We start from the raw sequence: 26,666 nt of genomic DNA on the forward strand, positions 1-26,666 counted from the left end.
AATTGGCACCACAAAAGTGCTTTGTGGGCTAAGAACCCAACATGTGGATTTTGCACCCAAGCTTGTGGGTGTGAAACCAAAGATATTTTCTTGATTTGACCCTTAGAGATGGAAGAGCACCCTTAGAGGAGCAAGGGGTAGCTTCAAGCACCAAGAGAGGAAGTCCACAAATGAAGTTATGAATTTTTATGTGTTTAGGAAAGGGTTTGCATCAAATGTTTTGAGTCGGCCTTGACTTAGAGGTGCCCTTTTAAGGGTTGTTCGATGCAACTAAGAAAACATATAAATAGAACAAGTTGGAGGCCTCATTTCACATCATCCAAGTGAAACATTCATAGAAACACATCACCTGAAAGAAGTTGCAGATCTGAGGACCCCAGCAGAGGAGAAAAGAAGTTATTTTGTGTCTTTTCCTGACTATTTGGAGGGTCAAGTGCAGAAGGAGGCAGGTCGAGTATCTTGGAGGCATTTTTGGGTTGTTTGTGCAAGATTTTGGAGGTGTCTTTCTCTGTTATGCAGGTCGCATTCCCTGTGGAAATTGCATAAGGGTCGAGGGCTTGTAGTGGGTTGCTTGGAGGGGGCAAAAGGCCTAAAACCAAGAGCAGACCAACTTGGAAGGCAGCGAGTGGGAGCAGATTGCTAAGTGAGGAAGGTCGCAGCTAAGAAGAGGGTTTTGAGAGCATAAAACAAAGCTAACGTGGATGGATATCACCCCTAACTAGGTCGCAGACCCTACAGTAGATGCACCAACTCAAAAGGTATGTGTTGATGTGTTTAAATTGACTTGTTGCTAAGTAGATAATGTCCTAGTGAAGCTCTTTTGGACTCCCTTCCTTTGGTCAGACAATGTACTGGAGAGGGAGGCATCTCGGACCATTCCCCAATCTTCTTGGACATCAAAGGGATCCCCAAGAAACCTATTAGTCCCTTCAAGTTAAATTTGGATTGGTTGAATGATGAGGAGTTTATTTCTTTGGTTAAGTCCACTTAGATCCCTTTCACTCCCTCGATGGATGAATCAGTTCTTGTTCATTTTGAAGCTAATTGAAAAAGGACCAAACTTAAAATAAAGTAATGGGCAAAGAGAAAGAAATTGATGGAGCTTCATATCTAGAAGTGATTGAAAAGGAGCTAGAATCTATCCCCTCTTCTAATGGGGAAGGCTTCTCTTCCCAGGAATTTTGTGGCCCCCGTAGAAATCTAGAAAGAAGACAGATTGCCCTTCTAAATGTTAGGGAGGAGGAATGGCGTCTGAAAAGTAGAGCAATTCGGCTCAAAAGCAAAGATGAGGATACAAAGTGTTTTCAAGCCTATGCTAAGGGTCGTAAAGCGATGAAAACTATACGAAGCTTATAGGATGAACATGCTATTGATATTTCTTCTTTCCACCGTTTGGCAAACTTGGGCAAAAGGTTCTTTAAAAACCTTTTTAGAGCCCCTCGGGAACCTTCTATTGTTGAAGTCATTCAAAATGCTCAGTTCTTTCGGACAATGGTTGATGATGAGCAATGTAGGGCTTGAATGGAGGAGGATTTTGTGGAGGACCTTAAGGCGGTGTTGCATAGTTTTCAGAGAGATAATAATCCTAGGCATAAGCATAACCTGCTTAGTGTGTCTCAAGCGTGTGAACAACGCTACGATGTGATTTTTAAAGCTAAAAGTTGTCACAGCAAGTCTACAGGCACATGTGAGATAGTTGTTGAAGTTGTGAGAATAGATAATCATGTCTATGGGCTCAAAGAGAAAATAGAGAGTTGTTTCTTATCAAAAATTGATGAAAGTTGGTTGTGGCATAAAAGACTTAGACATCTGAACTTTGGTGCAAAAGTCAAACTAAGCAAGATGAGCATTGTCAAGGATTTACCCAAGTTGTCAAAACCAGAGAATACAATTTGCAAATCTTGCCAATTCGGCAAGCAAACTCGAGTTCCATTCAAGGCAAAGGAGAACTCATCATCAAAGTCATTACAATTGGTACAGATGGATTTTTGTGGACCATCTAGAACGCAATTACCCATAGGTAAATTGTACTTTATGCTAATAATTGATGATCCCAGCAGAATGATGTGGGTTGCCTTCTATGTTGCACGAGTTTCTGGAACTTGGGAACTTGGGTACGGGTGTCTGGAACGGCTAGAGGTTTCCCCAAATCTTCCAGGGAACGGCTAATTGGGAGCGGTAATATTATATAATAAAAAAATTATATATATATATCACAATATTTCAAATATTAAAATCAATTTAAAATTTTAATTCATTATATGAATATCAAATTCAAAAATGAAAATTTGAAAATGCAAATGATTCAAGAGACACTTTTGAATTTAAGAAACATAGTGAAAATCAAAGAACTCATCATATTAATATTCATATTGTAGTACATAGTAAAACAAAAATGACAAATGCCCAAAGTGGCAAAGTAATACATGGTCCAAAAATGCTCAATGGCCAAAACAGAACATTAAAGACTAAAGTTGAACATGATCATAAAGTGAAATCTTCAACATCAAGATTATCCATATAACCTTGAGCCTCGCTAGGCACTCCAACTTCATCATCACCATCATCAATATCAAGATCGCCTGCAATGCTACCCAAAGGTATGCCAACTAAACCTGCATCTGGTGAAGGATTATCCTCATCATCATCAATCTGAGAAGCCTCCTCAGCATCAACATCCCATCTTGCTGCAGGGCCATCTAAATATTCAGGTAGCTTCCTTGAGCAAAGTCGAAGACTACTATGCATATAAACCAATTTCTCTGCTCTCTTAGAGGTAAGCCTATTCCTCTTAACAGAGTGAATGAAACTATAAGTAGACCAATTCCTTTCAGCTGTTGATGAACTAGAAACTTGAGATAGAAAGCGTGAGGCAAGATTTCGAAGATCTTGGGCTTTCCCCCCATACATTCTCCACCATCCAATGGGATTCCTTTGTGCATAAATGTTGATGTCCACCCTTGCATCTTGAGAGAATTTGGAAGGGTTTAAGGTAGCAAAATCAATAAATTGTTCCCGCATTACAGTTGCTTCATTAGGTGTATAGATTTTGCATATGGCATCAAGAAAGCCTTGTTTCACTTCTTCATCATCAATGGGTAGAACTCTGTTTGGTCTCTCCATATACCACTTTGGATTAAGGGCATAAGCAGCCATGTGAAGAGAGGTATTGAGTTTGATCCATCTCTTCCCTATTATCTTATGAATTTCATTGAAGAACTCCAAAGAGGGGTTTCTATCCCGAATGATGTGCCTTATCTTGCCTACCATGCTATCAATACATTCATAAACTTCTCCAAGGGTGGGGGAATCAAAATCTGCATACCTAATCAACTCCACAATTGGAGTTGTGAAAGAAACAACATATTTACAATTAGACCACCAATCATCATTGAGAAGCTGCTCTCTTATCTTCTTTGCCTGCATTGATTTAGATTCAGACCACGCATTCCACTCTTGGGAAACAACGGTGGCTTGTAAGGATGCATGCACCTCAACCATACGTTGAAGAAGAATGAAGTATGTAGCATATCTTGTTTCTGCAGGTTTCAAAAACCTCTTCCTTGAGTACATCTTATAGATTGCTAAAGAGGCATGGTGGTTGCAAATGTACATTTGTGCATCTCTTGCATCTAAAATTAGTTTTGCAATCCAAGATATTTTGCCAATGTCTTTGAGGACATTATTCAAGGCATGTACACAACAAGGAGTCCAAAAGATATGCCTATATCGACTTTGAACCATCAAACCCGCTGCTTTGCAAACAGGCGCTGCATCTGTGATTACATGTACTACATTTGAAGGACCAAGCTCATCAATTGCTTCTTTCAATACTTCAAACATGAAGGTAGCATCCTTTAGTTTCCCACTACAATCAACTGCTCTTAAAAAATAAGGCCCAGCGGGAGATGTAACAATAATATTCAACAATGGCCTTTGTTGAATGTCTGTCCAACCATCCATAACTATTGAACATCCTGAATAAATCCAAGATTGTTTAAGGGGGCCCATAAGCCCCTGCATTCTTGTCACCCCTTTATCTAACAATGATGTCCTCATTTTGTTGTAATTTGGAGGTGCATATCCTGGCCCAGCAGCGATGATTTTTCGCACCATTTCTTTGTAATGTGGAGAACGGGTAGCATTAAATGAAATTCCATTTGCCATAAAAAAATCGGCAATAGCATCATCAGCGTCATCCCTATGTATTACATTGTAGATTTTAGAAATTTGTTCCTGAGCAAAACTAGCGGGCCTCTTACTCCTCTCAGAAGTAGACCCCCCACAGACTTAAATTGGTTTGATGCATTTTCATTAACTGAATCTTCCATATCATGGGAAGAAGATCTTGGTACTTTAAAATTACAATCATTTTCCAAGTTCATTACATTGGATCCTAGGGAAGCCATATGAAGCTTTGTCAACTCCATCCTTTTCAAAACAGTACATGTACAACCCTTTACACCATCACCGGATAGGGATAGAAGATGATGCCACACCCTAGTGTAGCTTCCTTTAAACACATGGTTACACAATGTGCACATCCATTCTTCACAACCGCCAGTATTCGTTTTCTTGTTTTTAGTAATTTTCTTCACAAACTTTAACAAGGGTTTCTTGGGGTTTGTGCTTTGTTGGACTTGACCACTTGGAATTGGAGGAAGAGGAGAATTTTCATATTCACTTGTTGGTATTGAACTACCACCCTCCATGATTTTCCTGATTAATACAAGAGACAAAAAAACACATTATAAACAAAATTTACAATGAGAAATCAAAAAATAACTTGTACTTACATACAAAAACACAAATTTACCTGTCAAGTTCTGCCTATGAATCAAAATTTGAACCAACAATAAGGATTAACAAAAAAAACACACTAAGGTTTACATATCTACCTATGTGGATAATGACTACTATCTATGTGGATAATGCCAATAAAACAAAATAGAAAAACTTTGATGTTTTGCATTTAATTATAAAAAAGAAGCATTGACATAAAAAAAAATAAAAAATTAAAAAAAAAAATAATAGAAAAAATAAATAAACAAATAATAATAATAATAATAATGAAATAAATTAGCATAAACTAATCTTTGCTCTAACTTTTAAGTGGTTAAGGGCTTACACCCAAGTACTTTTTATTTCTTTTCATACTTACTAGGAACAACTATGTAAGGTAATTTTGTACCATTATTAATATATCTACAACAACATATCATCTAATGAGATGAGAAGAAGTCCAAGACAATAGAAAAATAGATTGAGCATTTTTTTTGCAGATCTTCAATACGAGGTCCCATGAGTGAGTGTGCCAAGGTTCTATATTGTCAAATTTTACTCCCATTTTCTTTTGCACATCACCAAAGATCTTAGGGAACTACAATTTGCAAATTTAATGGCTTCTTGTATTTTAATATTTAACTTAATTACAGTACTATTTTGAAATTTGATGTATAGAAGCTAAATTGAAAATAAAAATGAAGTTAAATACTTGAATTTTCTTTATTATTAAAAATGTGCCATCTAATTAAAAATAGTTATCCAAGTTAAAAATAAATAAATCAAATTGAAAATAAAAATGAGTTAAATACTTGAATTTTCTTTATTATTAAAAATCTACCATCTAAATAAAAATAGCTATCCAAGTTTAAAAGCCTAAGGGAATTGCAATTTGCAAATTTAATTACTTCTTGTATTTTAGTATTTAACTTAATAAGTTAATTACATTGTAGACTATTTTGCAATTTGACGTATAGAAGCGAAATTGAAATTAAAAATGAAGTTAAATACTTGAATTTTCTTTATTATTAAAAATGTACCATCTAAATAAAAATAAATATCCAAGTTAAAAATAAATAAATCAAATTAAAAATAAAAATGAGTTAAATAATTGAATTTTCTTTATTATTAAAAATCTACGACCTAAATAAAATAGCTATCTAAGTTAAAAATAAATAAATCAAATTATCTTATAACATCAAAGTTGAGGTCATATCATGATAGTCTTACCTGCATTTTAATAAAAGCAGCTAGAATGCTTAACCAAAAACTATACAGAGCATTTTTATATGTAAAAGAACAAATTAGGTATATTATTCCACTTCTACCTTCCAAACCTTTAAAAATTCTTGAGAAGAAATTTATCTAAAGGTTAAAGTTTCTGTCAAAAGATGAGTTAAAAAATTAAACACTATGTAAGTTAATTTTGCACCATTACTAATATTATATATATGATTAATACCCAATCCCACTAAAGAAAAAGTGTAAATTAAAAATAAAAATAAAAAATTGTCATAGTTAAAACATTTTGTTTGTGTATTTTTTGTCAAGAGAGAAACTCATCTTAATATAAAATTTATAGAATACAAATAAAAGTGTAGAGAATGATTAAATATCTTAAAATAAAACTCATCTTAATATAAAATTTATAGAATACAAATAAAAGTGTAGAGAATGATTAAATATCTTAAAATACTAAGCAAAAAAGTATTACAATTCCAAAACAGTTAACATATTAAAATATTTAATCCCTCTTATTTATATTTCTTCATGCTACTAAAAATATATACCTTCTTATTTATATTTTTTATGTCAACATATGTTACCAGAAAGACTAAAAGATATTAATAACAAAATTTTAATTTGGACAATATAAACTATAAACAAAATATATGTGTTTATGTTGATGAACATATTATATATAACAATTAAAAAAAAAAATTGTTATAGTTAAACATTTTATTTGTGTATTTTTTCTATGTTGATCATTAACTTGTCAAGAGAGAAACTCATCTTAATCTAAACTTTATAAAATGCAAATAAAAGTGTAGAATATGATTAAATATATTAAAATACTAAGAAAAAAATATTACAATTTTAAAACAATTAACATATTCAAATATTTAATTCCTCTTATTTATATTTCTTCATGCCACTAAAAAGATATACCTTCTTATTTATATTTTTTTATGTAAACACTAAAAAGATATACCTTCTTTCTTATTTATATTTTTTTATGTCAACATATGTTACCAAAAAGACCAAAAAAATATAATCAAAAAGACCACTGCCATAGCAAAAAGATATATATGCTGACATATGTTACCAAAAATAAGTGTGGACATATGTCTCCTATGTTACCAAAAAGATATAATATTTACCAATACGGTGAACCTTTACTAAAATTACATTAATATAAGTTACAGAAAAAGAATTTGCAGATATTTCTTTAAAAAATTTAGTGATCCATAACATATTTAAAGGCACTTTTTTAAAAGTGTAGTGTAGATACCAATTTGAAGTTTGATGCCATGTCTTATTATTTTCTTTTGAATTAATCATTGCGTTGTATCCATGAACATATTTGAGTAAAATGTTTGATCATACATGTAAATGTTTAAGACATGAGCTCTCCGCCTAAATTTTTAAATGCTGCATTCCCAAACAACTCGAATATATACAAAAACAAAAATAAAATACGCTTGATTTGTTTTTTTACCTGAACTTATGAAAACGAAACAAGTAGTTTATTGCTGAAGGGCAGCGCTCCAACTCTCAACACACTTAGCTCTCAACACACTCAGCTCTCCGCTCTCAACACACTTAGCTCTCCGCTCTCAACACCAAACAACAACTAAAGCTCTCAGTGAAAAGAGGTGTAGCAACTAGCATATATGGAAAAACTGAAGGGTTTTTTTGGCGCCAAAAACATTCCCGCCCATTCATATCCACAGAAACTGGTGGAAAGACGAATAGTGCATCGTCTATTAATAACAAGTGCGTATTTCTCTCTCTGATCATACAGTGTGTAACAGCAAGTGCGTCTTTCTCTGCCCAGGTCCTTTTCTTTGGGGTTTACAGTATTTTTGACTTACCATATTGTTCGTAATCCACTATACAATTTCATGGGTGAATTCAATTACTAAATTCTGCAATTTCGTGGGTGAATTCAAAGTGAAAATTACTAAATTAGTGAATTCAAGTAGCCAATTTTCATATCACGCTGGCAGTTTCCACCGAAACCATACAGGAATGTTTGGTTCGAAACTAGCTGTCATAGCTAAAAGACCGCTGCCAATTCCAATTTCCACATGGGAACGCTGGAGCGTTGCAAATTTAAGTCTGACCAGTTCCGGAAACCGTCCAAAGTTTCTTTTACCGTTCCCACAGAAAACGGAACGTTCCTGTGCAGCTCCAAAGTTCCAAGGAGCGTGGGAACCACCGGAACGGGTTTCCCAGCTCTCAGGAACGGTTCCCGTGCAACATAGGTTGCCTTCCTTAGAGAGAAATCGGAAGCTTTTGAGAAATTCAAAGAGTTCAAAGTTATGGTTGAGAATGAGACTGATTGCAAAATCAAGAGCATAAGATCAGAGAATGAAGGTGAGTTCGCTTCAAAATAATTTGATGAATTTTGCAAGAAGAATGGCATCAAAAGCATAGTTTTAAAAACCGCTCAGAAAAACCGGTAACCGGTCAAACCGGCCGGTTAGCTAGCTGGCCGGTCCGAACCGGCCTAAAAACCCGGTCAGACCCTTCATTTGCCCGATTTTGTCCTAAACCGGCCGGTTTTAGGCACAACCACCATAAAGTTAAAAAAACATGTTTTTGACTGTGTTTGAGGGGTTTTGGGGGGGGGACTAAGGTGTTTCAACCCTAACAATGTTGGCAATTAATGGTAATGTTAAATTCTTAAAGTAAAAGTGACATTTCCTTTAATTTTCATTTTCATCCTTTTACTTAAATTTTTAACATTACCATGAAATGACTCAGGATGTTTGAGAGTGGTTTCGACCTCATTGGATTTCATATGGAGAAACTAGAATTTTAGATTTCACTCAAAATTCAGCAGACTTAATGGTTTTCAGGATTTCATGGTTTAGGGGTAAACAATAAATACAATTAGAGCTCCAAATGATAAGAAAAACTCCTGATCTAGATCCCATTGTGTTGGACGATATTGATCCAACATCAGAATGGGTGGAGGAGACTGAAGAACCTGTGTTTGAGGCTGATTTTGATATCGACATGGCTTTGGCGGGGGATGAAGTAGATTATGTGGTGGCATCAGAACCAGGATCAATAGCGGCATCAAGGAAAGGCAAGGAACCAATGGAAGGCACTAGTCATGCAGGTCGACAAACTCGTGCTTCCATTAGGTCCACTTCTATTGTCATTGGTGGCATTGATACTGAGGTTGCAGATTAGGCTGAGGCATCCTCAGACTCTGAACCAGATGATGTCTATGTAGCACCTGATGATGATCTTGTGTCTACTACTAGTAGTGGTAATGAACTTGATGATTGATCATGTGTATACTGTAGACTTGTAGTAGGCCAATGGCCTCATAGCTTGCAGCAATGTTTTTGGACTTTATAGGCCATTTAGAGCCTCATTTGTTATGTATTTTGCTATTTTGTTGATGATATGTATTGCACTCGGTGCCATTTTGATGTATTCACCTTTACATGGTATATAAATGAGCAAACTTTGCATATTTTGTCTCTATTGGCTTGGAATCATGGTTTTACATCTTAAAAATAGTTTTGTTTCATTAAAAATTAATTATTTAATGTATTTTTTTAAAACCGGTTCGTTTAGACCAAACCAGTGCCGGTTAGACCGGTTCCGGTCAGTAAACCGGTTCATTAGGTGGACCGGTCCGGTCACCGGTTCCGGTTTTAAAAACATTGATCAAAAGGCAGTTCACAAAAGCAGAGACTCCACAACAAAATGGTGTAGCAGAAAGAGCAAATAGATCAGTGCAACAGTTAGCCAGAGCCATGATGGACGAAAGGAAAGTACAACAGAGATTTTGGGCAGAGGCTATTCACACAAAAGTGGTTATTATTATGTGGGTTTTCAGGAATAAATTGAATGATCGAGGAGAAGTGGTAAGAAACCAGGCTGGATTAGTATGCAAAGGTTATGCTCAAATAGAACGTCAGGATTTTGCTTAAACTTTTGCTCCTGTTGCTAGATTAGAGGAAATAAGAATGTTTTTAACACTTTCCTGTTTCAAGAAATTCAAAATATATCAAATGGATGTCAAATCTGCCTTTCTAAACAGAGAATTATAGGAAGAAGTTTATATAGAGCAGCTAGAAAGTTTTCAGCTAACAGAGAAACCAGATTATGTTTGCAAGCTTAAGAAGACTTTGTATGGTCTCAAACAAGCCCCTCGAGCTTTGTATTCCAAGCTAGATAGCTACCTACTCAAGTGTGGATTTAAAAGAGGTGTAGCTAACAGCAATTTATATGTCAAATTGAAGGATGGAAAACTTATAGAGGTGGTTGTATTTGTTGATGACATTATCCTTGCCAGTGATTCAGATCTACTAACTAATCAATTTGCGTTGAAATGTAACTAGTGTCGGTCTTCACAATTGTATGACTCATGAATTGATGTAATCATTGTTGTATTTGCCAAAAAGTAAAAGAAATTATTTGTAAAAAGAAAATTATTTATTATGAAATGGGTTTCTTGCCCATTGGTTGTTTGTCCTAGGTCAAGCACCCATTGTGTGCTCTAGGGTCTTGTACAAAGTCAAAGAGTCAAAGTCATGATGTAATAGCCCTTGTGTGGCTCAAGAATCAAAGAAAGAAAAATATTATTGTAAAATGATGAGTCTAGAAGCCCACCAAAAGGCAAGTCAGCCTAGAAGAGGCCTAATGCAGCCCTCAAGAAGCCTATAAAAGGAGTACGACCTCATTAGAGACACTCATCAATCAACATGTTTTTTGATCAGATCTAAACAAAGGAAGAGGAGCGAGATCTCTAGAAGAAGCAGTGAAATAGGAGGAGGAACAAATTTCTGTTTTGGCATCTCCATCAACTCATAGGTGTGAATTTCTTGAAGAAGACTGAGGTTTCCTCAAAACTAAAGTTGCAGAGAATTCGTTAAAGGGTGGTTGGCTTATCTTTTGGTGGTTGGTCTTGGAAGACTTCATTGAATTGATTCTATAAGAAGAGTTTATGGGCTTTCGCCTTGCGGGGTTTTGCCCTGGCTTGGAGCTTATCTCTGGTGTTCTTTTGTGTGTATTGTGATCTTCTTATTGGCATTTGTCTTGATGATAAACAGAACAACATAATAATGATGATGCACTAATCTAATATCACAAGAAAGAGTCAAGGATAAAGGGAAATCAAATTTACAAAACCCTAATCTATTATGCCCTAGATTTCTCAACAATTTGTAGTTGATATGAAGCCGAGTTTGAGATGTCAATGCTTGGAGAGCTCTCTTACTTTATTGGACTGCAAATTGCGCAGAGCCCCAAAGAATTTTTATCTCTCAAAGCAAATATCTCGAGGAAGGGTTGAAGAAATTTGGCATGGAAGAATGCCCTTTAGTGAGCACACCAATGGGGACAGCTTGCAAACTTAGCAAAACTGATGAGTCACCAAAAGTGGACCTGTAAAGTTTTGTAGATGTTCTATGCTAAGAGCAATTTCTTTTTTCTCACAGCAATCATACAAGTAGATAAGCAAAATGCAGATAGAACATATAAGCAGATCTTACAGAAGACAAATCAGAAACAAGAAAAATGTATGTGTTTGTTTCGGCGGTCAACAGGATGCTTCAACCAGCAAAGTCTCCTTTGGTCAGCCAGCCCAGCATGTGTCACAACAACCCTCCAACCAGTAGATGAGTCAACCCAAGTCAGTTCTACAAAAGTCAACGTTGTCCTGAAAAGTCAACGCAGGGGCAGCAAGCTAAAAGTCAACGCAGCAGCAAAACGGTCAACCCTTTGACCTCGATTTTTGTGCCAGGTAGTATGGCCTTCAAAAATCGAACCTCCCACAAGTTTTCAGCTTGTTTGGACCAAGCGTTGACCAAAGTCAACGCTGGTCAAACTTCTGCGAAACCCTAGCAGCAGAAAAAAATCCTCTTCGTCCTTCCCACGTGTGGCTGAAATTCGTCCTCCAGGTAGCTCGTACTTTTTAGGATGAGAGAGGAAGATGTGAGTTGTTTTTTTTGTGATCAAATTCTCTCCAACTTTTCCTGTATATATATCTATCCATCAATGAGGGTGTGTGACACATCTGTTGGGCAGGTGAGCCTACATTACAAAACTGGCTGACCTTTGCACATATAATTTATTAAGAATAATAAATTCAAAATATAAGTTCTGCTCATCGGATTAAGACTATTTTTATATGGATTTTACACCTCTTAGAAAGAGGAATCCAACAAAAATACTAGCCTCTTAATCTGAGCATCAGAACATGGAGTTTGGACCTAGTTGTCCAAATTTAACACTCCCTCTCAACTAGGGAGAACTCCATCTATTAGTGCAATTAACATCGTGAGTCATCCCGCCGAAACTTGCTTTGCTGGCTTCTTTATTTCAGAACAGAAGTGGTTCAGTCACAAAGACATCATTCCCCGACTGACATAATCAGTCCAGAGGTCCCAGACCTCACAAATCTTGATCCCAGATCAAGTGGTTGGACCATGCCATCCTAGATAGAGAGTACGGCAATCTCTGATGCGTCCATCAGTGTTTGCTAATAGTCTCTAGCTTTTCCACACCTCATTGGCCAAATGAGAGGTACTTCCCATGAGCCCTGAACTCAATGGGTAGGATGCATACGGGGCACAGATTAAATGAGTGGCGAACCAGCTCAATAATCACAAGGGTGGGGCAGAAGCATTATGAGTGCTTATAGCTCCGAGAAGCTATCCCCAAAGCCCCCCAGAGCTCCCAGAGCTCATTGTCCAACAGGACCCACATCATAGGGTCTTTCCACGACACCAAGACTCTCACGGAAGGTTAGGAACTTGACCTTCCCCAGGGGCTTAGTGAGAATATCCGCGACCTGCTCATCAGTTCCTATATGATCGAGCCTTACGGCGCCTCGCTGTACCATATCCCGGATAAAGTGGTACCTGATATCAATATGCTTGGATCGGTCGTGGAACACAGGATTCTCAGTCATACGAATCTCACTCTGATTATCACAGAGTATTACAGTGGTATCTAGCACATGTTGGAACAGCTCACTAAAGAGCTTCCTCAACCAAACTGCTTCACAACAGGCCATACTAGCAGCAATGTATTCGGCCTCCGCGGTGCTCAAAGCCACCGACTTCTGCTTCCTGCTCATCCATGAGATCGAAGCAGAACCAAGATTGAAACAGCATCCAGATGTGCTCTTACGATCCACCACACTGCCAGCCCAATCGGCATCAGTATATCCCCGGAGTATCACACTCCCGGCAGTGTATCTCAGCCCATGGTTTATCGTGCCCCGAAGATATCTCAAAAGATTCTTGGCACCAACCCAGTGAAAATGATGAGGCTCAACCATCTGTTGACTCAAAGTATTCACTGCAAAACATATGTCCGGACGGGTGTTCACTAAGAACATCAAAGCTCCTATGAGTTGACGATACTCAGTAGGATTGGCCAAGATAGGCCCTACAGCGCTGCCACTCAACTTCTTAAAGTTCAGTTCCATTGGTGTCGACACGGACTTACAGTCCACCATCCCAAATCTTTCCAGAAGCTTCACAATATACTTTCCTTGAGAAAGGAAAATCTCTCCAGGTCTCTGCCAAACCTCCAGGCCTAGGAAATAGTGCATCAGTCCTAGGTCTTTCATCTCGAACTCAGCAGCAAGCTCCCTCTTACATTGATGAATGAGAGGGTCATCACCTGTCAGGAAGAGGTCGTCCACATACAGCACTAGAATGAGAGGCTTTCCTTCCTCAACCTTAAAGTAAAGGTTTGGATCAGCATTGCTTCGAGTGAAGCCCAGCTTCATCAAGTAACTATCCATCCTCTCATACCAAGCTCTGGGTGCTTGCTTTAACCCATAGAGGGCTTTCTTCAACCTGCAGACGTAAGTGTCTCGATTTTGAACTTCAAATCCCAGAGGTTGTTCTACATACACCTCTTCCTTTATTGCACCATGCAGAAAAGCAGTCTTGACATCCATCTGATGAAGACTCCATCCTTGCGTAGCAGCAAGGGCTATGATGGATTGGATGGTGGTATATCGAGCCACAGGTGCAAATATATCGTCATAGTCAATTCCTTCCTTTTGAGAGAAGCCACGGGCAACAAATCTTGCCTTAAACTTTTCAGCACTCCCATCAGATCCATGTTTAATCTTGTAGAGCCATTTAGCGGTGACAACAGATTTGTCCTTCGGTCTCGGGACCACATCCCAGACATCATTCTTCATAATAGCCTCATATTATTCATGCATAGCATCCTTCCAGACTTGATGCTTGATGGCTTCTTCAAAAGATCCAGGTTCAGATTGTATAATAGTACTCATGGCAGCTAGATACCCTTGGTATCTACACGGCTTCTTGCTTTCTCGGAATGTTCCCCTTGGGGCAGCATGACCCTCAGCATCTTCGAGGGTGTCCCTGAGCCATGATGGCCTCTTTCCTAGAGAAGGGGAAGGATCAATAGGGTCCGTTGGCTCTTCAACATCAGGCATAGTCTCATCCTGGGGTTCTTCCAGATTTCCAGGTCTTTCTTCATGGTTTTCTTCAGATCTAGGAAGATCTACTACTTTCTTCAGGGAAGCATCTTCGTCAAAAGTGACATCATGGCTTATCTCTACTTCCCTTTGACCAGGTACATAGACTCTATATGCCTTAGAAGTCTCACTGTAGCCCACAAACATTCCTTTCTTCCCAGTAGCGTCCAGCTTACTTCTCTTTTCTTTCGGCACATGAAAATAGACAGGACATCCAAAAATTCTAAAATGTGAGACATCAGGTTTCTTACCAGAGAAAACCTCTTCGGGAGTTTTGGAGTCCAAAGCGGAATGAGGGCATCGGTTTTGAATGTACACAGCAGTATTTGCAGCTTCTCCCCACAGAAACTTTGGAAGACCCTGGTCACATAGCATGGCACGGGCAGCTTCCACAATAGTCCTATTCTTGCGTTCAGCAACACCATTCTGCTCAGGAGTATATGCAGTGGTAGTCTCCCTCTTAATGCCAGCTTCTCTGCAAAAGTCTTTGAACTCATTTGACTCATATTCAGTGCCATTGTCAGTCCTCAAAATCTTGATCTTCTTTCCGGTCATATTTTCCACCAAGGCTTTGAAGGTACGGAACCACATGAAAGCCTCATCCTTCTTCTTCAAGAAGTATATCCAGGTTTTGCGAGAGAAGTCATCAGTAAATGTCATGTAGTAAGAACATCCCCCCAGGGATGTTACAGGCAACATACCGGAAAGATCAGAATGGACCAGTTGCAATATCTCAGATGTCTTTGTGACACTTGAGGGGAAAGGTCCCCTTGTATGTTTTCCTTCAGCACAGCCCTTACGTACAGGCATCCCTGTCACCACCTTCCTTGCTTCGGGAAGAGCCTTGTAATGAAGGTGTCCAAATCTTCGGTGCCATAGTTCGGTTTGACGGATAGTATCACAAGTCATAGCTCCCAACGGACTCCCTCCAACCTGGTAGAGTGTACCAACTCTAAAACCAATTGAGATAGCTTCCTTGAAGCTCTTCTTCCACATGAGTACCTTTCCATCAGAGAAAGTTACATTGAATCCTTTGTCTTCCATGGCAGATACAGACACAAGGTTCTTCTTCAATTTGGGTACATAGAGTACATCTTGTAGATGGAGGACTTGTCCTTGAGACAAGTGGAGGGTCACAGTCCCGGTCCCTTTCACAGGATAAGTGGCATTATCCCCAAGGGTAATTTCTAGATTAGTATCCCTTTCAACCATGTCAGAAAGTGCTTCCTTGAATCCGGTGATGTGTCTTGAGGCACCACTATCGATTAGCCAGACATCCATAGTGTCGGGCGGAGATGCAGCTGAGAGAGCAGATATTAGAATATACTCATTTCTTTTATCAACAACATTAGACTCCTCATACCTGGTATTTCTGGTCCTTTTAGAAGGTGGATGGTTTCCTTCAAAGTGAGCCTTCCTCTTTCCTTTGGATTTGTCATTTCTTTGATTCCCATTCCTTCGGTTGTTGTTGTTGTCGTCACTATCGGGAGAATTCTTCTGGAAGGGGCATTCTCTAGCATAGTGTCCAGTCCTATGGCAGGTGAAACATTTACCCTTCTTCTTTTGAGTCTTAGTCCTTCCTTTGTCCTTGGAACCACCAGAGTTCTTCTTTCGGGAATGAGCAACATAGGCAGCATTTCTTTCATTATCAAATTCCTTCATCCTTGTTTCTTCTTGCATACATCTAGACAGAAGCTCATCAAAGTTAGGGATGGTATTATTGTTGAGAATGGTAGTTGTGAATACTTGCCATTCATATGGAAGTCCTCCAAGTGCGATGAGAACCATCTCACGATCAGCTATTGTCTCCCCAATAGCTAGCAGATTGTTCCTGGTTTCGGTCAACTTCATAAAGAAAGTTTGAATAGACTCGTCTCGGCCCTTCTTCATATTCTTCAACTTGTTCTTGAGGAATAGCACTTGGTTCACATTGTTTACTCGGAACATAAGTATCAGTTTGTCATACATCTCCTTGGATGTGCCTAGTTCAGATATGTAGGCAACCAGACTCTTATTTATGGATTCCCTGATCAGCAGTTTTGCTCTGATTTCTCCCTTCTTATACTTGTGTTTAACAGCAGCAGAGGCATTTGATGGAGGTTCCTGAATCTTCCCTGTCACATGATCTAGGAGATCATGATCTTCTAATTTGAGATCTAATAACATCTTCCAGGCATGGAAGTCATCACTTCCAGTCAGCTTGTCATTCTCCCTGAATTCAAGCTTAGAGGAATCCATTTCCTTCGATGATGATTGCTATAGATAGAGTTTGTCTTCACCTCAGCTCTGATACCATGTAAAGTTTTGTAGATGTTCTATGCTAAGAGCAATTTCTTTTTTCTCACAGCAATCATACAAGTAGATAAGCAAAATGCAGATAGAACCAGTGTTTTTAAAACCGGAACCGGTGACCGGACCGGTCCACCTAATGAACCGGTTTACCGACCGGAACCGGTGACCGGACCGGTCCACCTAATGAACCGGTTTACCGACCGGAACCGGTCTAACCGGGACTGGTTTGGTCTAAACGAACCGGTTTTAGAAAAATACATTAAATAATTATTTTTTAATGAAAAAAACTATTTTTAAGATTTAAAACCATGATTCCAAGCCAATAGAGACAAAATATGCAAAGATTGCTCATTGATATACCATGTAAAGCCTTAAAGGTGAATATATCAAAATGGCACCGAGTGCAATACATATCATCGACAAAATACATAAGCAATGAGGCTCTAAATGGCCACTAGAGTGCAAAAATAAAGCCTACAAACTATGGGGCCAGTGGCCTACTACAAGACTTCAGTCTAGACTCTACATATATGATAATAGTAATACTATAATAGTGATCAACATTATCACTTGAAGTTGAAACTTCTCATGAGTCTCAGTCATCATGATCAAACTCAGTTGGTTGAGTCTCGACTCCCAAACTGTGTAGCCACAAACTTCTCTATTGGTTCAATGACTTGAGTCTCAAACTTCTGAAGGTATTCTGCCCTAATATGCCCTATTATTTCATTTGGTGCTCCACATGGCTTTACATGGCCTCCTATCCCAGCCAAGTGTTGCTTGAACCTGTTAATACCCCCTCCTTGAATGGATTTTTGGCAATATTTGCAGATCATTTTGCCATCAATCATATCACAATGAGCCCATGCAATATCTTCGGCTTTTGGAGGCATGATGACTCCCTGGATGGTAGATCATAGAAGTGAGAAGTTTATAACACAAAAAAAAAATTCATGGACAGCAGACTCAAATGAGGAATTATCAAGTGCAAATCCTTACCTGGAAATGCAAACTAGCTCCCTTAGCCTCCTCTTGAAGATGGCAACTCCACTGACAGCTACACACTATCTCCAAAATAGCTCCAACTCCAACTCCAAGATGACTACTTCAGCAAAAACTCCACACTCTCCAAGCTCACAAACAAACTCACAAACACTCACAAACACTCCAAATCAGTTGTGTGAGACAAATGAGAGTGAGAGGGGTCTCTTATAGCAAGTGTGAGGGTGCTTTTGGAGGGAAAATACCTTTCCCTCACCCCCAAAACCCCTAAACTACAAAACCGCTGCACTTTTTGTCATAATTCGGTGGGCTGTCCATAAACCGGCCAGTTTTTACCGGTTAGGGCCGTTTTTTGGGCACATGAGGTATCTAACCCGGTTTTTTAGGCCGGTTCGGACCGGCCAGGCCTCTAACCGGCCGGTTAGACCAGTTACCGGTTTTTGTGGCCGGTTTTTAAAACTATGGATAGAACATATAAGCAGATCTTACAGAAGACAAATCAGAAACAAGAAAAATGTATGTGTTTGTTTCGGCGGTCAACAGGATGCTTCAACCAGCAAAGTCTCCTTTGGTCAGCCAGCCCAGCATGTGTCACAACAACCCTCCAACCAGTAGATGAGTCAACCCAAGTCAGTTCTACAAAAGTCAACGTTGTCCTGAAAAGTCAATGCAGGGGCAGCAAGCTAAAAGTCAACGCAGCAGCAAAACGGTCAACCCTTTGACCTCGATTTTTGTGCCAGGTAGTATGGCCTTCAAAAATCGAACCTCCCACAAGTTTTCAGCTTGTTTGGACCAAGCGTTGACCAAAGTCAACGCTGGTCAAACTTCTGCGAAACCCTAGCAGCAGAAAAAAATCCTCTTCGTCCTTCCCACGTGTGGCTGAAATTCGTCCTCCAGGTAGCTCGTACTTTTTAGGATGAGAGAGGAAGATGTGAGTTGTTTTTTTTGTGATCAAATTCTCTCCAACTTTTCCTGTATATATATATCCATCAATGAGGGTGTGTGACACATCTGTTGGGCATGTGAGCCTACATTACAAAACTGGCTGACCTTTGCACATATAATTTATTAAGAATAATAAATTCAAAATATAAGTTCTGCTCATCGGATTAAAACTATTTTTATATGGATTTTACACCTCAGAAAGAGGAATCCAACAAAAATATTAGCCTCTTAATCTGAGCATCAGAACATGGAGTTTGGACCTAGTTGTCCAAATTTAACAGGACCAGACTCTATATAGATCCATCATTGGCAACCTCTTATATTTGACAACTTCGAGAACATACATTATGTAGGTCGTTGGTATTATTGGAAGATTCCAAGTAGCCCCCAGAAAAAGCCATCTAATAGCAGCCAAAAGGATTCTTAGATATCTCAGAGCAACAATGGATTATGCATTGTGGTACCCCACAGGTAAAGACTTTTCATTAACAATTTATATTGATGTTGATTGGCCAAGTGATGTAGATGATCGAAATAGCACTAGTGATGGTGCTTTCATTCTTCGAGAATGCCTAGTTTCATGGTTGAGCAAGAAGCAAGCTTCCATTTCCTTATCTACAGTTGAAGCAGAGTATATTGCAGCAGCGTCTTGTTGCACTCAATTATTGTGGACAAAGCAGACGTTGCAAGATGTACAAGTGTGCTATGATCAGCCTATTCCTATTATTTTTGAAAACACAAGTGCAATCGACATGTCCAAGAATCGTGTTCTTCACTCCAAGATAAAGCACATTCCAATCAAGTATCATTTCTTGAGTGAGCAAGTTGCCCACCAAATTGTAAAGCTAGAGTATGCCACTACAAAAAGAGCAAGTTGCTGACATTTTCACCAAGCCACTTCCTAAAGAACAGTTTGAGTATTTGAGGCAAAGACTGGGAGTTGTTCCTCTTGCCTCCCTTCACTAGCTCTTCCTTCAAGAGGAATAAAGGCAACTGCTATATATTCATCATATCAAGATAAAGTTGTCAGGTCCACAGGTTCAACATGACAGAGGAAAATTGTTGAAAGCGTGAGTATGGTGACAGGGGGAGCATGTCGGTGTCTTTGCCATTGATGTCAAAGGGGGAAAGGCACATGGTAATCAAACAAAAGAAGGAAAAAGGGATGTATGCAAGAAAGGCACTCAGGAGAGGTACTTAGTGATCCAACAATAGCAGCAGAAGCAGCTAAGGATAAGATAAGTGTATCTGATGAGGAGCGGCACTCAAAGGAGACAATAAAAGAGATATGTTTTCTAAGGATGTTTTGTTTGATCTTGGTGTTGTCATCAATGCCCAAGGGGGAGAATGTTGGAAATATTTTGTCATTAATGGCAACAAAGTGTCAAAAAGAATCCTCAAAAGATCAGGTTTCAGGCACAAGAAAATGAGTGAAGACCAACATGGATGAGAATGGTTTAGAGACTTTGGAGTCTTTTTCTAGAGTAGCAGATCATCTCAGATGCAGATTAAACCCACCTGGATGGACAGAGCTCGGAAAAATCTTTCCAGTAGTATGTGGAAGTCTGAAAATGGCCTCCTGGTTTGAGACATAGAGCCAGTCAAAGTTGCATGTTCCAATTCAAATTTTCGCAGAGATAAAATGGCTTGGAGACCCTTCTAGCGCATAGCCAAGGTTGGCGGAGCAACCAAACACAACGGCAAGGTTAGTAGAGCAGACGTAAATAGCATTGGGCTGACTTGGAGCAATAGCAAAGCTTCAAAAGAGGGCTCCTAGCTAAGCATTGGCACGAGGTTTCGTGCGGGAAACGAGACCAAGGGCGCGGGGATTAATGAAGGAAATAAGCCCCCCAAAAGCCTAAGAAAAGGATAAAGTGACTAAACACCGATGGTCTCCGCACCTGGTCCTATGGCAAGCAAAAAGGAAAAGTTGCCAGCAAATGGAGCTAAGGTTGTTCGGCAAAATTGGCAATGTTTTTTTTGTAATAAATTAAAAATCATCATGGAGTTTGGCAGCGCACTTTTGGCAACAGTGCTTGTTAAAAAGGCTTTGGGCCTATAATAAAATGCAATGGGCATGTGCATGGATGCAATGAGTCAACAACTAATATTTAGCAGCGCCTTTCGGCCTGTGAACGGAACGAGTTGGCAGCATGTGATAGTTTAGTGGCACAATTTGGCAGTTAAGCCAAAGTTAACTGCAACTAAAATTATAAAAGCCTCGCTAAAACCTGTAAAAGCACAGAATGCTGAAAACGAGGAGAAAAGCTCAATTTAAACTGCAGAAATGGATAATTTAAGGTCTAACAACTTGGTGAACAGATCCAGAAGATTGAAATGGACAAGACAAAGGAAAAAAATAAGGATTCATGCAGCAATACAAGAAAAGCAAGAGGCCAAAATTAGCAAAGCCGAATTCTTTACAAGTAGGCTTGAGCAAGCAGATTGAAGAAGTTCTTATGAGTGAGTTGAAATGATGTTGTTGGTGTTCTCAGTAATCAGAGATTGCTGAATGTATTGGTGAATAAAGAAGAAATTATTTTATTTGAAGGGAAAGTTGGCATTCATGGTTCTAGTATGAAAATAGATGAAAGATGAATCAGTGAGTGTCAAGCAAGTTGTAACTTGCAAATCAGGGATCAGTGCTCCTTCTAGTGGGTGTTGGTAAATCGTTGGGGTGGTAGCTCCATTCAATTGTAGCTGATAAATCAGGGAGTTGTAGCTTCCTGTTGGTTGTAGCCAAGAAATTATAACAGCGAGTTGTAGCTTGCCTTGTGAATGAATTGAAGAGCAGTTTTTGAAGAATTTGTTTGTTCCTTGTGTGTTACTGAAATTGTTTTATGCCATGCTTATTTGAATTAATTGTTGAAGTACTTTGTGGTGTCTTGGTGTTGTTGCACAAGTAAAAGAAAGTTTTTAACTTGGTAAAATTCCTACAATACTGATTCACCCCCCTCTCAGTATTGTCCTGGTTTCCAACAAGGCTTACTTTGACGGCGCTTCTATCAACAATGGTCAACTAAGTGGTGACGGTTTTATTTTATTCCTTTCTCGAAACTATTTTTTCAAAGTCAAGATGGGCCTAGGTCCTGGGTCAAACAATAAAGCTGAACTGATTTCCTGTAAAAACCCGCTAATGTTTGCAAAAAAAGAAGCGATGCTTGCAGATTCACATCTTTGGGGATTCAAAGCTATCTATTAATTGGCTTAATGAGCTAATGTTTGCAAAAAAAGAAGGGATGCTCGCAGATTCACATCTTTGGGGATTCAAAGCTATCTATTAATTGGCTTAATGACATTATTTCTTTCAGGAACATTTATCTTAGGTCTATTAATGAGGAGATTAAACGGATAGTTGAATCTTTCACTTCTTTCGCTTTTTCACATATTTACAGGGAGAGGAACCATGATGCTGATCGCTTATCAGAAGATGGCCTCCATTTGGAAAAAGATCTTTGGGCCATAGCGGAACAGCACAATGACCAAATGCATGAATTCACTAAATCTTTCTCCTTAAATGCAATTTTGTACATCTTGCTTTCAACAGTTGGTCTCTGCTCTATCTTGCAGGAACAGGTTTTTTGACAGGGGACCACACAGGTCCTGGATAAAGTGGTTCTTTTTCCTTTGTATTGCGGTTCAACTCACCAGTTTCATTGGAAGATTTTGTTAAAATGCTCTCATAAAGACAACTCCTTATATCTGTCTTGGACAGATTGGTTTAATGTTTTTCTCCTCATCGTTTTATGCCTGGAATGGTGATGTATTTATGAAGTACAGTTTTTGGGGAACTAACGTACTGATATATGAACAAGTATCCTCTGTTATGCTTTTTTGTCAGGTAGATGTTGGATATCTCAGGAATACACTCGAGAAGTGTATATACAAAATGTAACTTCATCATTTAACTACGAATGAAATTACGGATATTTTTTAACTACGAATGAAATTAATGATATTTTCCTTTGGATAAAGAATAATAAAAAAAAAACCTATTTTGTTCCATAAGTTAATCGTCTACTTTCTAATATATGACATACAAATTTGTATGTTTGTTTGTAACTGATGGAATCTAGATCTAGATTGCTGATGCTCGAATAATTTAATCATTAATGTACTATGGATGCCATCTGTATCTTGATTTACGTACAAATATGCATTCTTTAATACATTCTACAACTAATTTGGCATTCTAGATGTTTTATTTTTAATATATATATATGCTTCTGGGATGCTTTGCTTTCAACGATTTTTGGAAAATGATGCTTCAGACACTTGCTTCTCAAAAACACACCCACTTTGTCCCTGTTTCGTGCAACACTGGGATAAATAAATAAAACCAAATTGCCATTATAAAATGCAACCTAACCTACTCATTGGTTATGTCTGGAAATTAAACCCTTGTTTCAAAATTTTCAAAAAAGACCAACCTACTTAAGAAAGTATCCTACAGCCTCTAATCCATGTGGTTTGCTAGGAAAGATTATGCTCAAACCAAAAGAAATTGGCAATTTAATGAAAAAAATAACTTATTAAACAGCAAAATAGAATTTCTAATATTAAGGTTTGTATGTATGGATGCCATCCTACAAACCTGAAAGACTTTATTTGAAGATATTCCACAATATGTTTGAAGCAAATATGCCAGTGACCTCTGTGGTTTAGCAAGAACATCGCATGCCTGAAAAGCAGCAACTACACTTCTCAACCAAATGATTTAACAGAAACAAAAGACAAAATAATGGCATTGCCATAAGTGTACCAAAATGAGGTCAGATCAAAACTTTGTAAGATTCAACAAGAATGTAATGTTTTAGCATGACAAGCTATTCTTCATTTGCAATTGCCAAAAAATGCAAAAGAAAATGTGTTAGCAGTTAAAAACATTGAAATTTCGATAATATTTAACATTAATCATTTCAACATACCATTACTTGAATTTTATCTAAAAGATATTCACTTAATTTCAGTCTTCTACCCACAGGAACGAAATGAAAATCATAGGTTCTTGATGAAAATAAGCCCAATGCCTCTATGCCAAGACCTACACTGTTTGAAGTATTTTAAAAGCATTGAGATTGAATGCATTATGGGCAACCGCAATAATATAGCCTAATCACTATGCAAGACTAAACTCAATCTATTTCTTCTTTACCAAAGTGCAAACAGAAATTCTACATAAGTTGCTTAATAACAGATTCAATCAATAAGTAAAGATATATTTAAAATTTATTTGATATTCCACATTCCTAAGCAAGTTCACATGAGTACATTTGGTGCATGCTACTACAACCATGAGTATTATATGCAAATTATGTTGAACATGGTTTATATGAGGTGCTAGATGCAGAGGTATATATCATAAAAAAAAGGATGAAACACAACAATCATGAAAAAAAGAAAATATATATATATATATATATATATATATATATGTTGATTTGTGGTAGCATCAGATGTGCTCTAACCATGAAAATTGGTGGAGAGGCTAAGGCACATAAGATCTCCAAAACCCAGAAATGGTTTGGGGAAATTCCAATCGGTTGAAGAGATGTTAAAATAACTAATATTTTCAATGGAGTTCCTAAGTCTAAACTAGGAAAATTAAAAAATTAATGGGTATTAATATAAAACTGGGTGACAATGTTCTAAATTGTTGATTTGGGATAGCATCGGATGTGCTCTAGCCATAAAATTTTGTGGAGAGGTTGGGGCACATGAGATCTCCAATACCCAGAAAGGGTTTGGGCAGATTCTAAACAGTTCAGGAGATATTAAAATAATTAATATTTTTAATGGAGTCCCTTAGTCTAAACTTAGGGAAAACAAAATATTAATGTGTATTAATATGAAACTGTGTTAGAATGTTCCAAAAGACATGGATCAAGCCAAATCTAATCTTAGCCGTTGATTAGGGACTTAATCTCAGTCGTTGATATGTCAACAGGAAAAGTATAAGAGGAGGCTTGAGGGTCACTTGGAGAGAACACCAGAGTGATCAGTGATTCTATTCTCTAGAGCGGGGTTTGCTAAGAGAGATAGAATTAGTGATCAGGAGTTGCAGCTGAGGGGCATTGAATACAAAGAGACAGAGAGGAAGAGATAGTGTCGCAAGAGCAGCGCAGTAGCCGGGAAGAGTGACGCAAAGCAAGCCAAGGCTCACGCAGGGCCACGCAGAGGCAGCCGGGAGCTGCGCAGAGCCTCAAAGAGGCCAGCGTTGTTGACGCAGAGGGCCATAGGGCTAACGCAGGGCCTCCTAAGGCTGACGCTACCCATCCGGGGTGACGCAGGGCCAGCGCTAAGCAAAGAGGGGCTGACGCAGTCCAAAGAGAGACTAACGCTGGGGTTTCTGGGGCAGATTGGTGCTGAGGAGCTGCCGGAAGGATTATCCGGGGTTTCAGCCAGGAGATTTGTCAGAAACTGAGAGGTATTACTGCCAAGGAAATTCTCTGTTGGGTAGGCCAGTTTCGGCACCCAAATTGTACTCTGATATTGCTTAATAAGAAAACCCTCATATAGCTGCACCGATTTTCCCACAAAGTCCTTCCAGGGACATTGGTCCAAAAATAATGGTGTCATATGGTGTGATTGTTTTTGTTTCCTTTAATTGTTGATCTGTAATATGTTGAGCATGCACTAGTGTTTATTTTCAGTATTTACATTGTAAATAACTTGTTAAGTAAAATAACAAGTAGGTAGGTGTTATGTACCTAGGGGGGATAATATGGGGTACCAAGGGAGGTACCCAAGGTAATAATGTAATAATGGGATGGGCCATAGTAATAAATAAGGTGGTTAACCCATGTCATGTAAGGGACCACAAGTAGTTAATAATAATATAAGGGGCCCATGGTATTAGTTGATGGTATAAGGAAACCATGGTAATGGTACATGGTATTGTATGTATGAGGCCTATATAAAGGCTAGAGACTCCACATGGAGGATATGAAGATGAAGAAGAAGAGAAGTATTATTGTATGAACAGGCATATGGCTTGTGGAGTGCTCTCCTTCCTTAAGGAGTGAATGTATGGTGTTGCCCTACCTTAAGGGTTTGATCAATAAAGAAGCATTTCTATCTATTTCTATCTTGTTATTTATTGGGTTATTTCTGTTATCATAATATTTCTGGGTTAAATCTACAACAATTGGTATCAGAGCTACAACAAGTGGTATCAGAGCTCTTTCTTGGGCAAACCGTGGAGAAATTTTTTTCTTTTTTTTGCAGGGTTTCTGGGGCTGCGAGTTTGCAGATCAGATCTGTACGTTTTGGTGTCATATCTACAGAATCTAATTGCAGATCTGTATTCTTTGGGAAAAAACACCCGATTTCAAAAAAAAAATCGGTTGAATCGGAGTCCGGATGAAGAAGATATCGCTGATTTAAAAATCAGTGGGGTTGTAGACAATTTTCAGTGCAGCGATTTTGCGGCGCAGATCTGAACGTCCTGGTGGAAGATCTGAAAAATCTAATTGCAGATCTGGATTCTTTGTGAAAAAATACCCAAATTCAAAAAAAAAAATCAGTTGAATCGGAGCCCGGATGAAGGAGATATCACTGATCTAAAAATCAGTGGGGTTGTAGACAATTTTCAGGGCAGCGACTTTGCGGCACAGATCTAGACATCTTGGTACAAGATCTGCAAAATCTAATTGCAGATCTGGATTCTTTGGGAAAAAATACCCAACTTCAAAAAAAAAATCAGTCGAATCGGAGTCCGGATGAGGGAGATATCGCTGATTTAAAATCAGCTCTTTTTGCAGAAATTTTGGGTGACGCCGGGAGAGTAGCAGCGCAGATCTGAAATTCCAGTGTCTGAATCAGGATTTCTATCACATGGGCAGATGCAGAATGGTTGTTCCATTTCTAAAAACAGGTTATAATAGGGATTCTGAGCAATATTGACGGATCTGTGACCATTTCAATT

General features: G+C 38.4%; 1 protein-coding gene across 1 annotated transcript in view; it reads right to left on the reverse strand.

The window, feature by feature from the left end:
* The window catches only part of LOC149248820 (protein RRP6-like 3), a 301,074-nt gene that overhangs the window by 221,646 nt on the left and 52,762 nt on the right, over positions 1-26,666 (reverse strand). The window contains exon 4 of the mRNA XM_089458557.1: positions 23,334-23,420. Within this exon, the coding sequence (XP_089314683.1) occupies positions 23,334-23,420 (87 nt within the window). The remainder of the gene's footprint in view (positions 1-23,333; positions 23,421-26,666) is intronic.

Source organism: Pinus tabuliformis, chromosome 7 (genome assembly GCF_031772625.1).
Source record: "Pinus tabuliformis cultivar Carrire ecotype Pingquan chromosome 7, CPIR1, whole genome shotgun sequence".
Taxonomy (NCBI): Eukaryota; Viridiplantae; Streptophyta; class Pinopsida; order Pinales; family Pinaceae; genus Pinus; species Pinus tabuliformis.